This window comes from Sardina pilchardus, chromosome 18 (assembly GCF_963854185.1).
Source record: "Sardina pilchardus chromosome 18, fSarPil1.1, whole genome shotgun sequence".
Lineage (NCBI taxonomy): Eukaryota > Metazoa > Chordata > Actinopteri > Clupeiformes > Clupeidae > Sardina > Sardina pilchardus.
Window position 1 is genome coordinate 12,283,058 of NC_085011.1, and position 13,983 is coordinate 12,297,040.

The 13,983-nt window shown below is 40.5% G+C and overlaps 1 protein-coding gene across 3 annotated transcripts; it reads right to left on the minus strand.

The window, feature by feature from the left end:
* Window positions 1-926: 926 nt before the first annotated feature.
* On the minus strand, window positions 927-11,338 carry rab4a (RAB4a, member RAS oncogene family). 3 transcript variants are annotated; one of them, XR_009936189.1, is made up of 9 exons: window positions 11,063-11,334; window positions 10,139-10,219; window positions 9,889-10,003; window positions 7,196-7,258; window positions 6,865-7,019; window positions 6,144-6,239; window positions 5,268-5,412; window positions 3,568-3,614; window positions 927-2,233 (listed from the first exon to the last, which is right to left on the minus strand). XR_009936189.1 is itself a non-coding variant. In XM_062519239.1 (8 exons), exons 1-7 carry the CDS (start codon window positions 11,076-11,078, stop codon window positions 5,297-5,299), a joined length of 639 nt encoding a protein of 212 aa, XP_062375223.1. In that variant the 5' UTR covers window positions 11,079-11,338; the 3' UTR covers window positions 927-2,233; window positions 5,268-5,296. The 3 variants fall into 3 exon arrangements, 2 of the variants coding, with proteins under 2 accessions (XP_062375223.1, XP_062375222.1); XM_062519239.1 differs by lacking the exon at window positions 3,568-3,614 and having other exon boundaries at window positions 5,268-5,409; window positions 11,063-11,338; XM_062519238.1 differs by lacking the exon at window positions 3,568-3,614 and having other exon boundaries at window positions 11,063-11,329.
* Window positions 11,339-13,983: the final 2,645 nt, after the last annotated feature.

The window sequence follows — 13,983 nt, forward strand, 5'->3', positions numbered from 1 at the left end:
TTTTGTCTTTTATCTTTTTGCCTTTTTTGATGTAGTGTGGATTTTTCTGTATTACAGTAGATGTAGAATAAGCTGTAAAAGGTGAAGTGCCAACTTCAGATAACCGAGCCAATACAATTCTATATTCCATCTCTTTAAAAACAAACAAACAAAAAAAAACCCAGCCATTTTCAGATGAATGTGCCACTCAAAGACGTATGATTTTGATGATAAAAAATATTTGAGACACCTAAGCAATATTTTAGATGCCCAGCTACTTGTCCGTTGGCACTTCACAATGGCAGCAGTAGGTTACATAAGATATTTCTACGGTTAAATATAACTCTGGACTTTAAGCCATGTTCGACGATTTGCTTTAGTTTGAGCTATAACATAAATATACATTTATATTTATATATATATGGGGGGTTAATTACAACACACTGTCAGTCACAACATGACTGACCCTGCTGGCTAGTAGCGAAGATCTGCATGTGGTTGACCACTCAAACACATGACCAGTGGTGGTACAAACCTGCTGCAATCAAGTACTTCCACTCCCTCCACTAAGAAAAGGTTCTAAGGCAAGTTTTAAAAACAAAGAAGATAACTGTTTAAATACCAGACACTATATGTACAAAAGATCTGAGCAAAGCTCAACAAGGACATGGCAGTGCAGACATCACCTTTATTTGATTTGAACTGTTGATTGTTTTGGTTGTGACAATATTAGTGCTGCACTACTTATACAAAAATAAGCCTTGGTCTGGGCTTCCCCCATGCACAACAATAAGTAACCTTTCAAGGCTGGGATTCCCTTTGAGTTGAAAATATCTTGAGCTATATTTTGTCTCTTTCAGCATTCAGCCTCAAAATACGCTCACCTGCAATTTGTACAAATGCTTAAAATTCAGTGATGTCACGGTCTGGACTGAGTTTCTTTAAAAAAAAAAAAAACACTTGAGTATCATTACATAATTGATTGAAGATGTGAAAAACTAACCAACTTTAAAGTCTTCGCTCCATCGTGCTTTTAGGATGCTTGCCTCAGTATAGATACAAAGTTTGATAGTGTCTTTCCCTCTGAGAACAGTGTAGAGGTATATATTTCTTTCTGTACGGCAGCACTGCTGTTCCCTGACAAATGACGATGAGAAACAGACACACTAAACTAAAGGATTAGATTTGAAAGGATTTCAAAGATATTTTGCTACACATTCAACATACAGTAGTGTATTTGGTATTTCATATGTCTGTAAAATCATGACAAACACAGGTTGTGAGAGTGAGACATTTTCAAGTAAAAATGAAGGGGCCTAGTGATCTATATTAAAAAAAAAAATACACACATGCTAAAAATGTATATTGTCATGATACACACTTGACAAAAGATGAAAGGCTGAAGTTGGTCCGTTCACTTAGAACATTTAGGTTTCAAAGATGCACAACTAAATAATGAAGAAGAATAATCATAGGCTGAAGGACAAACAGAAAACCTTGTGAAACATTCTCTCCAATGGAGGACACTCATTTTCTAATGAGGGTCCCTCCAATACTGCATGTTCAACTGGATATAAAGAAACACAGCAGCTTTCCATTTGAGGTGTGATAGTGATAGAACGCAAGAGCAGTGACTGTCTTTGTACAAACACAGGAAACTGAGAGTCCATGATAACTGCATACATGTGTGAAAGTGTCTGCCTGCAAGTCTGGGGAGTATTTTTTAACATTGCACTGAAAGGAACGATTCGCCACAGACGTAAACGCGATATGCCACTATTGACAGATTATCTATCATATGAGAGCTAAAGCTAAAGATGAGATGCATGTCCATGTCAATCCTAAAAACATGCTTTGAGAGGGGGGGCTTCCTCCAGAGTGGGTTTACAACATACACGGTGAGAAACTAGGGGGCATGGACGGGCCTGCCCTTCAACACAGGGGCGTTCAGCAAAGATGACAGGGATGACAGGTGGGTTTTCTTTTTTTTTCTGTTTCCCCTCTCTCCACTCTTGGATGTTTTGGATCACAAGGGCGCTCCCTCTCGGGGGGGGGGGGGGGCGGGGACGCTGATCTTGGCGTTCCAGAGAGAGCTGGAGTTTTGACGGCCCGGCCAGGGCTTCTCTCCGCCGCTAGCCAATCCGTCCGCAAGCAAAAAGGAAGGTTCAGGAAAAGAATCCGCCTCACCGAGCCCCAACATCACAACGCTTTCCCCCCACGGCTGTCCGATCTCTCCACGTCCTCACACACCTGTCTGCGTGCACAACAGGACAGTGCAGTCAGTTTACGTCATGACAGTGAAATGACACTAAAAACTCGTAAAAACACTAAAACTCATTTTCAAAGAAAAAATATTATTTTGTGCAAAAGGCCTTCTTTTTTTGGAGGTGGAAAACGAAAACAATACAAAGGCGAAATAAAACATAAAATCATCAGGTTTCAGAGGAAAATAAACAAAAACATTTAGGTATACAAAAAAACTAAGTATAAGCTATACAGGTACCAAAGATTAAAAAATGCAAAAATAAAATAAATAAAAATAACCAACTAATAAAACATTAGATACATAGAAACCAATGCAATTATTTAAGAAGTAGTGCATTTTTTCAAAGAAAAAAAAGAAAATACAAGAAATTGAAAGTCAGGAAAGGCTCTGCAATAATAATAATAAAAACTATCTCAATATACATACAGGGACATAAGGTAATAATATAGCTTAGAGAGATAAAAAGGGCCTTAAAAGTAATCAGTCATCTGAAATCAATTCTAAAACATACTGGAAGGCAGTGTAGAGAATATAAAACAGGAGTGATGTGCTCACACCTCTAGGTTTTAGTGGCTTCAGTTCTGCACAGTTTAAATCTGATGTGTGGAGTTTTGGTTAAGGCCATTGTCACTGTATAACAAAAGCAAAGGTCACCTTGGTTTGACAGAGAAAAAAAGACTCAACTGACAGAGGCCTCTGCAATCCCACATCATTATTAAAGTCATTAACCGTGCCTTTTCTATTCTTATTGACATGAAGGGCAAAGGGTTGCAACAGGATACCCTGAGTGTTGTTTAAAATTAAATCTCCTATACTCAAGAGACTAAATGTTCTCTGACACTGCTCCTGCCTCTGGCTCCCTCCAGTACAATCGCGCACACACACAGACACACACAGACACACACAGACACACACAGACAGACACACACACACACACACAGACACACACACACAGGGGTGCTGGCTACTGTTTTGGGGAGTGCACTGTTAAATCTCCACTTATTCCTGTCTCCATCCGACCCCTCCATTTGTCTCTCTGCCATTCCTCGGCACCAAATAAGGCGCTGCAGGGACCCTTGATGCCTCGGCTTCAGGAGGCATCAGGAGTTAAATATAACAGCTAGTGTAGTGTGCACCGTTACGGCTGGCTGATAAGGTTTGAAGTGGCAGAGAAGAGAAGCTGGAGGAGGAGGGGTTACTCTCTCTCTCTCCCTCTCTTCATCCCTCTCTCATGCTGTGGATCCCTCCCTCTACCTTCTCTCTCACGGACACTGTGCTGAGGCCGACATCTGCTGTCATGGAAGAGCCATCTTGACCAATACCTTTTGGGACACCAAATATAGTCTCCCACTAGGTCCTCTCCTCCCTCCTAATAGATGTCAGTCATCCATTAGCCCACATACAGTAAAAGGTAGAGAAAAATGGGTTTTAAAAAGTGAAATATTCAGTTTTGGGCTGCAACAATTAATCGATTAATTGTCAACTATCAAATGAATCGACAACTATTGTCTGTAAACGGTTTATCAGTTTGTGCACATTTTCAAGTAAATTACCTAAAATGATCCGACCACAGATTCTTAAACTCATCTATTACTCATCTATGACAGTAAACAAAATATCTAAAATGTGGACAAAACAAGGCATCTGAGGACATAATCTTGGGCTTCTGACATTCTATCAATTAAACAAATACTTGATTAGTCAGGAAAATACTCAAAATAATGTTTTTCAAAGTAACAACAACAGTAAAGGACCAGAGTAGTGTTCTTCCATGCTCATGCAAAAAAAATGTCATTCATATATTATATCCACTTGTTTACATTTGGGGGACAAAGAAGTATCAAAGAGAGAAATACTGTATTTCATGGCTTAAAATTAATCAGATCAATTGTATGGTAACTGCTACAGGAACAAAAATAAGTTAAGTAACACTACAAGTGTGAATGAGTGTAGTAACACTAGAAGTGGAGTGTGTATCGCTTCCTAGTCACCCAACCTCATCAGTTCAACACATCGCTATGTGCTACATAACAGGCACTCAACAGCTAGGAGCCAGAGTAATCACACTGGGAGTAGGTCCAAGGCCACTATTCAGCAGCAAACTTCACTCGTGGTCACTGCTGCTGGTCAAACACTAGTAGCCACGTTTACATGGACATTTTTTTTGTCATTCCGATTAAACTATTCTGACTGAAAATGTTGTGCCATCTGTTTACATGGGCTACTTTCTATTCCGATCAGGTGCTTGTAAACGCTACTTTTCATTGGGAAGATATAACAGTCGATCCGAATGACCATATACATGGGTGTTCATTCAGAATAGGAACGGACTACACCACCTCTTCCATTCCGATTACAATTCTGATCGGATCAGGAATTTTCATTCCGATTGAGGTGTTTATATGACGATTTTTATTCCAATTAAGCTGTTTTTCCGTTTCTAATCGGAATTTATTCTGCTATTGTCCTTAAATTTAGCCATACCATGCTATAGTTATTGCTATTATATAATTAACTGAGTGACTTATTTGATTGCTATTCTCATTTCATTGTTTTATTTCTCATTAGGTTAGTGCTTAAAATGATTGTTTTATTGATATTATTACTATTCTCCGTTTTTTGTAATTGTTCACTGTTAATTTAATTTGTATTGTTATTTATTTGTATGTCGCTTTGGATAAAGGCGTCTGCTAAATAACCATAATCATAACCATAACCATAACCATAATAGAAGTGTCCATGTAAACGTAGCTGGTGATGTTTCACATTAAGACAGCAGAGGACTGTACTTAGTCAGTACAGGCAGCTGTATGGTGGGCATTGCTGAGGCTAGTCTCTGAGATCTAATAATCACGTGAGACCATGTTTCCATTAGTTCACTCTGAACTTCCAGCATTTTTTTTTTTTTAAATCACCTCCACCGCTTACAGACTGTTCCTTCCTAACACAACATCAGTGAGCTGTGGTGCAATTAATAGCCTGTGCGGTCCCACTCCAGACTGGCTGGCTGGCTCTGGCTCACCTTGGTTGCCAGTGCGGAAGGCATGCGGATTAGCAGCCACACTCCTGGGCACTCTGGGCCTGCGCCCTGCGGGGGGAGCGCAGCTGTCGCAGCGCCGCGTCTCCGTACTGGATGCCAGAACCCATGCGCTCTGGGTCCAGCTCTCCTGGTGGACAGGCAGGGAGGAGGACATGCAAGTACATAAGAACAGTGTGGATACACGACAACAGAGTTCAAATGGACAGAGAATATTGGCACGGTGCTTTTTCCAGTGGGCCTATTAGCCTGTTTGATGCTCATTGAGCTCAATGCAAATCAAACAGGCTAATAGGCCTACTAGAAAAAGCACCATGCCAATCTCTAGCTATGGCGAAGGGTATGTGATGATGTGGGGCTATTTTAATTCCAACGGCCAAGGGAACTTTATCAGGATGCATAATATCCTGGATCAATGAAATAGCTGGCCTTTAAAAATAAAAATATGCCTGCCCCTATGTTAACCCTATGTGTTAAATTCCCATAGGGTTACATAGGGGGTCAAATACTTCCTTCCCCCTAACATTTAAGGAAAACATTGATTTATTTATGATATATTTATACATGATTTTTACTCATTTTTTTGAATTAAGGCATTAAGATCAGTTGTCAAATGGTGATTTTATATCTTTATCTCTTTTTAGGCAACTTTAGCATGGCATCAAATACATTTTCTCCCCACTGTATCTACACACACACACACACACACACACACACACACACACACAGGTGAACTAATGACACCACCAAAACATGGTCAAGCATACTACAAAGTGTATATTAAATCACACGTGGCCATGTAATTGCACACCAGTGTACAGCACAAGTGTCAGGCCGCTGATGATAAGTGTAGACAGATACCTGATTCTATCTTGTTGAGGATTTTCCGAGCACACTGCACAAAAGCCTCCTCCACGTTCTCCCCCGTCAGTGCGCTGGTCTCCAGAAACATCAGCTCTGCTCATCCCACAACAGAGAACAAGGACAGAAACCGCTCACAGTTAGAGGTCACATGTATCCTCCATTTGGCTCGCGGGACAGTCTATACGGCCATCCTTTACGACCCGACATAACTGTGCTAATTTGTTGGAATGTCACTGGAGCTGGTCTGAGGGTCACTCGGTGGATATTATCTGCATCATTATGCTCTAGCGACCTCTGGTGGTCAAATGTAAATATGCATGATAGTAATGCACTGTTTAGAAAGGCTTCATTATTATTAGACAAATGTTATTCATTATGCACACTAGTGGCTTTCCATAAAATATGGCTTAGTATATCTCTTCAGACTGATTGATATCTTGAAAAAGGGTGTGTTAAATAATAAATATGGCTCTTAAGACTGAAAAAAAGCAAGTTTCAACACATATATTTCACTCTCCTAGTCTTAACCCAGCTCAAATCCAAATCAGCTGTACACTGTATTTAAAATCTGGAATCAACAACAAATAAATAAATACATAAAACATTCTGACATACGGAATTTGTTAGGGTTAACAACCACACTTTAAAATAAAGTCCCTGCTGTTTGGAGGCAGACATGAGACAGTGCATGCATGTTCAGGTGATGGAGCACTCTTACCGTTCTCTTGTGCAAAGCGTGACGCCTCCAAGAAAGTCACCTCCCGATCTGCATCCAGGTCTTTCTTGTTCCCACACAGGATGATGACAATGTTTTGGCTGGCCAGCATTCTTGCATCCGTTAGCCAGTTTGTGAGGGCATTGTAGGTTTCCCGACTGCAAGGAAGACAGAAGACGCCGAGGGGTCCGATTACTCTACTACTACTATCTTAGCACTTTGAGATCATTTATTTGATGTAAAGCGCAATATAAATAAAATATATTATTATTATTACTACTACTACTGCGCCACCAGTGAAACGGCTCTATGGTGAGCAGCAATGTGCCATTACCTTGTGATGTCATAGACTAGCAACGCTCCTGCTGCTCCTCTGTAATAGCTGCGGGTGACTGACCTGCACACAACATGGACAAGACCATTCTCAAAACTTGAACTAATTAATTACCTACAAGTACAAGTGTGTGTATGCAACATAGATGCTAATGTCAGATGCCAAAATATAGGACATTTTCTTAAATAATAATTTAATCAAAAGTTTCCAGTTCCAATGTCTTCCTGTTCTTTGGCCTTGGAATTTTACACCCCAAAATGTCCTGATCGTGAGGGCCACGTTTGGATTAATATCCTAAAAAGTATAATTCCTAGCCTGCCCAAACTTTGAAGGATTGAATATAAACAGATTCTCAGTATGTTAAAAGTTTGTACTGCGCGTATGCCCATTCATTTAATAATACAGTATAGACTAGACTAGGCGAGGCTGGGTGAACCCTGCCTGAACTTCCGGGGAATTTGAATTTAGCCCGGCAGCTCAGGCTGGAAACCAGCAGATCTTTTCCCTCTGTGTACTGCCATAACCTTTGGCTCCAATCAGAAACGGCCATACTCTAGTCCGGGCACGCTATTGGCCGGCAACATGACGATAACGAAACTTTAGCGACGCGAAGTGCAGTAGAAACAAAGCGCAGCCTCGCCAGACTTGAAAGATCTTAAATCTTAAGATTGAGCTTAGTATGGTGAAAACCAGACTAGCATAAGACCCTTAACTCAGAACAAAGTGTAAACAAGGATATTGAGGGCAATATTTATTTTTTGCACCCACATGGTGTAAAACTGTTGTACCATTCCTTCATAGAGAAAAAAAAACTTGGTTAATTACACTGTTATACCTTTGTCTCCTCCTTCTTGCCCTGAGGAACTGGATCTTGTTGTTCCTGACTCCATGTAATTATCTATGGCACAACATTGATACTTTGCACACTAAATGCACTAAAGGTACATTAAGTTACTTCGGAAGGAATGTAATGTCCGCAACACTGATAAATTGCTCCCGGTTCAATGAAAGAATGCAACGTTTCGACCCTACTGGGTCTTCATCAGGCAAATTTTCAGCATGTTTTCTGCCAACCTTGAGCTGACAGACGAAACAAGACATCATCAACTCGGCTACACCAAAACACTCTGCACAAGCTGAAACAGAGACATGCTGAACCCCCCCCCCCCCCCCCCATCACTCAACAAAGCCCAGCCACATCAACTGACGAATTAGCACGAGGGGATAGAGACAATGCTGGAGTGATGCAGACACGTTGAAACACCAGTGCCTGATCTGCTTAGATGATTTGATGCTGACTGACTCAGGTAAATTAAAATTGGGTCTATAATAATCATTCACATTGTCCGCGATTTTTGCTTCCACATTCAGCACCATGCTTGTCTCTAAGGACATAAGGTAGGTAGCTAGCGATCGTGCTCTAATTGCCCTCTGTGTAGGCAGCTCATTAGCCTGTCTGACCACAAAAGGTGACTGCCAAGCGATCTTTAATGTCTGAGAGTCTTTCAGAGCAATGCCAACATACTGCCAAATGCAATATACCTGACAGTATTATAAAGCTCCTATAACAGTATGAAAATTGCAAGTGTTGATATAAAATTAGGAAACCTTAACAATAAAAACAAAGGGCCAATACGTCTTCTAGTCATACAATCTGATTGGGTAAAATACATTTATGGCATTATGAAAAGCAATATATTCAGCTTAAAGAGCCATTTTCAAGAGCATCATTCCACTAAGCACCATGCTAACCATGCCATTGTTTGTGGACTTTGCTACAACACTACTAATACTGAAACTTATGGCATTTACTGAAACTTCCATTTTTAGAGATTGAAGAAACAACAACAAAAAAAACAAATATTTTTACCAAGATCTGTGGTTGTTGTGTCTGGGCCTATGTAGACTACACAGTTCGTAAAGGCAGGAGGAAATGCACATTTCGCTGTGCTTCAGCTTTCTGCAGCCTGACAGGCCACCAAGTGAGAAAAAAAAATGTTGTTGACTCAAGCACTCTTCAGAGTGACTGTTTTCCCTCAATGCATTTCATTGAACTTCCTCGAGTCAAGACACAAAATACACCTGAGGCTTCATGATACATGTGAATTTATATGGTAATGATCAAACTTATTTTCTACCCAGCTGGTTGGTATGTAGTAGCCAACTAAGATTCATCATTCCAGTCACACAGAATCAATAAAGTGCTTTCCCTCAGAGTATCCCTCTCTTTTGAATAGTAATATAGAGAGCGTTTGTTACAGTTTGTCAGAGGCTCTCCAAGACTAGGTATAGAGGCCAACACTCATTCAGGCTACATACTTTTGTTAAAAGTCAACAAGCAAGCAAAACCAGATGGTAGAGTGAGTGGGAGCACCACCAGATAACCGGGTACAGCTCTACACGGCTGCTAGTGCTTCTCCCATCAAAGGCCGTGGATGGTGTGGGCAGATGCATGGAGAAACACTATCTGTGAGAGCCGAGCTGAGAAACCAAGGGAGGCTATGCACTGACTGCAGCCTCCCACACACTGAGACAGACGGGCGACATGATTGGGGAGCAGATGGCGCTGAGAGGGGACTAATGAGAAGACTAATGTGTCCAATGCGGAGCTTGTCATTTACTGTGAGCTTACTCAGATGTTCTGAAATAAAGTGAGAAACGTTAGCAACAGGTGGGAGGCCTTCCAGCGTTACCTAAATCTCTCCTGTCCTGCTGTGTCCCAGATTTGCAGCTTGACGAACTTGTTCACCACACTGATGATTTTGGAGCCAAACTCCACGCCTATTGTGTGGTTTGAGTCCTCCTTGACTGAAAGAGAGGGGAGAGGGATGAAAACTCATAGTGAAAAAATAAATCATCCAAAGTAGAATAATGAGAGTGGCATTAACATAAACATGTTGGGCCTACAGTGATTTTGAAATGGATTGGTGGTTTTAAACTTACATCTCTTTTCTATGAATTGGTGAAGAAGGCAAGATTTGCCAGTTCCTGCATTTCCTATAACAAGGAACTTGAACAGGAAATCTGTGAACCAAAATTAAAAGTGTTACTGTTTCCTTTTCCCGACAAACAAGTAAAACAGGATGGCTACGTGCTGCTAGCAGTATGAATTCATTGGAGTCTTGATTTGTAATCGTCAGTTTCTGATTTTGTAATGGCGTGTAGCCTAATGACAGAGATATAACAGCTTGTTTGTCAGTCGTTCTGATTATCACTTTGAGAAAGAATTCTGTCAAAATAATCTATTCTGCAAAATGGAACGTCATCAGCGGCAATCACTGTAGAGGAAGATACATGATATTGACAATGTCCAATGTCCTTTATTAGCATATCATCAATGATACATTTTGAACACTGTAACTTTAATCCGTGCCCATCTTATGTCGTTGTTTGCGACAGTGACATGTCAACTATCCAGCCTCAGGCTGTAACGTGAAAAACCAAGGATGGCTTGTGATGCTGACCTATGGATGGTCTTTCAGGATGTACAGCATAGCCAAGGATGTGTTAGCAAAGGCATACAAACAACGCTAAGCTATATCAAATATACGGTGCACAAAAGACAGTGAAAACTAACAACATTCCTGAACGATAGCAACATCACTAATTTAGCTTTGCCTTTAGCAGTGCAGAGGAAAAAAGCGGACAATACTCTGCCGTCTAGCTAAATATCACCTCAGCTAGCTAACGGACCTAGCTAATGATCTACAAATGCCTATGGGCGTGAGAACACTTGCTAAAATGTTTCATCGACAGGCAATACATGAGCCAGCCACTATTTTTTAACAAAAATAACGAGGACGATTCTGACACCTGCTTAAAAAATATCCGTGCAATGAATTCGAATAACGCTGCCATAAATCTTACCGTATGTCTCCGACATAGCCGGTGATATGTGTAGGTAACCTCGCCAAGTCTTGTTTTCTTTTTTCTTAGGGCAATAGACAGGGATATTAAATGAAGGGGCAAATCCCTCTGAGAGATCAGTGTATCCTCCCTGACCATTCCTCGCACTTCCTGTTTAGGATGTCAATCTAAAAGCCTTCCGAAATCGTTGGGTAGAATGGGCACACAAAGGTTGCATCCTCTAATAGCAGTGGACAGTTAATTTCAAGATCACATCATAACATAACAGCTTTGTTTTTGAGTGGTGATGCGTGTGATGGGTGGTGTCACATTCTTCATATTACAAATTTCACATAACCGAAACAGAAAAAATGTTGCCTTGAATATACAAACGCAAGACCATTTTTTTATGTCTTAATATACGTGAGTTGCTATCCATGACATTTAAATATTTCTATTATTTACTAAATAACAGAAGAAGATTTTTCTGGCTTCAGGACTTATAATCATAACCACAAGGGGGCAGTACCTCACCATACTCGTAATCAACGATACCAGGTAGCGCGACAGGGGGCGCAAGATGCAACCACATAGCCTACTGTTACAGTTTTATGTGTATAATGTATGTAGGCCTATGTATGCAAGTGTGAATGTATTTATTTAAACAATTGTTTGTAAGCCTACACTTGAATAGCTTACACACCTATACACAAGAAGGGTTCTGCAAGCTGATAGCACAGGCAGCAATGACTATAAGCACAAGTCTTATACCAGGAACTAGCCACCTATACGGCTAGGCCTGCACAGTGCACAGTATGTGACAACCATTCAGATTTCATTTATTTTTGGATGATATGATATGAGTTTCAAAAAAGTTAAAACTTGCTACACTGCCTCGGCTACTCTGTGTGCCCCATGCCTCACTTCCTTTCAAAAAAGCCTAGTGCAAATCTGATAAGCTGCAAATATGGATTTATAGTGAATATTGTTTGGAATTAAAGTCTTATGAGTGGTATTGACCCTGGAGTCCCTAGGGACAGATGCTCAGTCAATGGATGCCAAAGGATGGGTCAACAAATGTGCCGCATATGTGCACATGGACAGAGCGTGGTGAATGCTTATGAACCAAAGCAAAGCGATTAAGAGGAAAGCATTTTTAGAAAGCTTTGTGCAGGCAGTGACAAATCCTGCCATGAATACAGAAATATTTTTTGTAAATAGCCATAATTAGAGCACACGTGTAATATAGGCCTACATGTTTCTATGAGATACAAAATAATAAAAACAGGTGACAAACTCAAGGAATAACAATGGGCAAACACTTTTGCCCAGGATTTTCAGAGCAACCATCTTCTCGAATGTCCCCGTCGTCTGTTATATTTTGCAAGTGACCGGTGCACAATTTTCATCACATGTTCCTTTAAAATATAGACATGTCCATCCAGGTAACAAGTTGCACAATCCTCTATATTGATGTTTTGCATGCAAACATTTTCTAGCAATCATTTCATACCTACTGTAAATCACTTAATCCTGCAGAAAAAGGTTGTTTGCTTGTTTTTGCATTCATGTTGTCAGGAGGTACATCTGGGGTCTCCAAGCCACAACTTGTTCCATGTCCTCATCGGACAGATGTGAGGGGACATGATGAAAGTCTCCTTACGTAACATGTTGAGGATGTATAGATAACAGATGATCAAGTGAGATATCCTGTGTTTTTTTTTTTTTTTCATTTTCCTGTCTTGCTCTGTGTCAGGGTTGACTCTCTGTCCTGGCTGAGATTTAACCCTATATGTATCATCTATCATCAAAATCACAAAAGTCCATGCATGGCACATATGTCTGTCTTTTTAAACTTCGCCAATAAAAATGGTTTGTTCATGAAGATTATTCGCTGTGTACACCTGAGAATTTACACCAAGCATGGTTAGTTGATGTATTTTCTGTCATCTAAATTCGTACTTGCGCACAGTAAAGGCTCAGGTGTCAGGTGAACTGACTACTCAGCAGTATCAGCCAGACCAGTGAACATAATTAGTCCTTAACCACCAAAGAAGACACGTGGGCAGATTTGCCAGTTCATAGGGTTTGCCCACAGTGCACCTCTTGAGGAGGATGCCAGGAATTATATCCCAACAGCGTGTTCTAGAATTTCCGAGGGATTCTTAGTCGTGCATGGCAGTGTGAAGCCACAGACCTCTTTGCCCTCCCCAAGGAGAAGTGGTATCACTGGAGCACAATGGTATCCAGGAAGAAGGGAAGTGAACTGTCCTTGGAATCTAAAAATGTCATCACACCCTCAGAGCCAGGATGTTGTTTTGCGACGGGGGCGAGCTGGTGGGGGTGGTGTGGTTTTAAACCAGTGATTAGCAGGGAGTGCGTATATGTCAGGTTGGACCCTGGGTCGAAGCACACACAACAGGATGTTGCATTATGACATGCACCATCGTGAAAACGAAGTTTTTTTCTGTTCGCTGATGTTGAATGTTGTGAAATTCATTTGTCCTTTAAAGTGACAAAAAACACAATCAACAAGGTTTTGAACAACAGAGAACATCAGGTATGAGAATAACATTCTTCATTAATATTAAGTTGAACGGGCTTTCAATTTCACTCATTGATGTTTTCTTGCTCAAGTTAGAATGTGCATTTTCAGTTTCTTAATTAAAATCATAGATTATAGTGAGTAATCATAGAGGAAATGACGACCCTCTATGTGAAACCTACATCAGGCCAAGAAATAAATATTTTTTTTACTAGAAAGTAAAAAAAAAAAAAAAAAAAAAAAAAAAAATTCTGATCATCATGATCAGCTAAAGAACTCACCCAGAATGTGAACCACCCTGTGCTGCTGAGCCTGCAATAACACGGCATTCAATCCTTTTAGAGAAGAAATATGGCCTAGTCATGGCTGTGAGACTGACAGCTCCATCAAACAGATT

What these genes read in the sequence shown, in the direction of transcription:
- rab4a (XM_062519238.1), bottom strand. An exon ending in ACGCTTTGCACAAGAGAACG is followed by an intron (nt 6,240 to 6,864) that starts GTAAGAGTGCTC and finishes TGGGATGAGCAG; the next exon opens with AGCTGATGTTTCTGGAGACC. An exon ending in CCTCAACAAGATAGAATCAG is followed by an intron (nt 5,413 to 6,143) that starts GTATCTGTCTAC and finishes CCTGTCCACCAG; the next exon opens with GAGAGCTGGACCCAGAGCGC.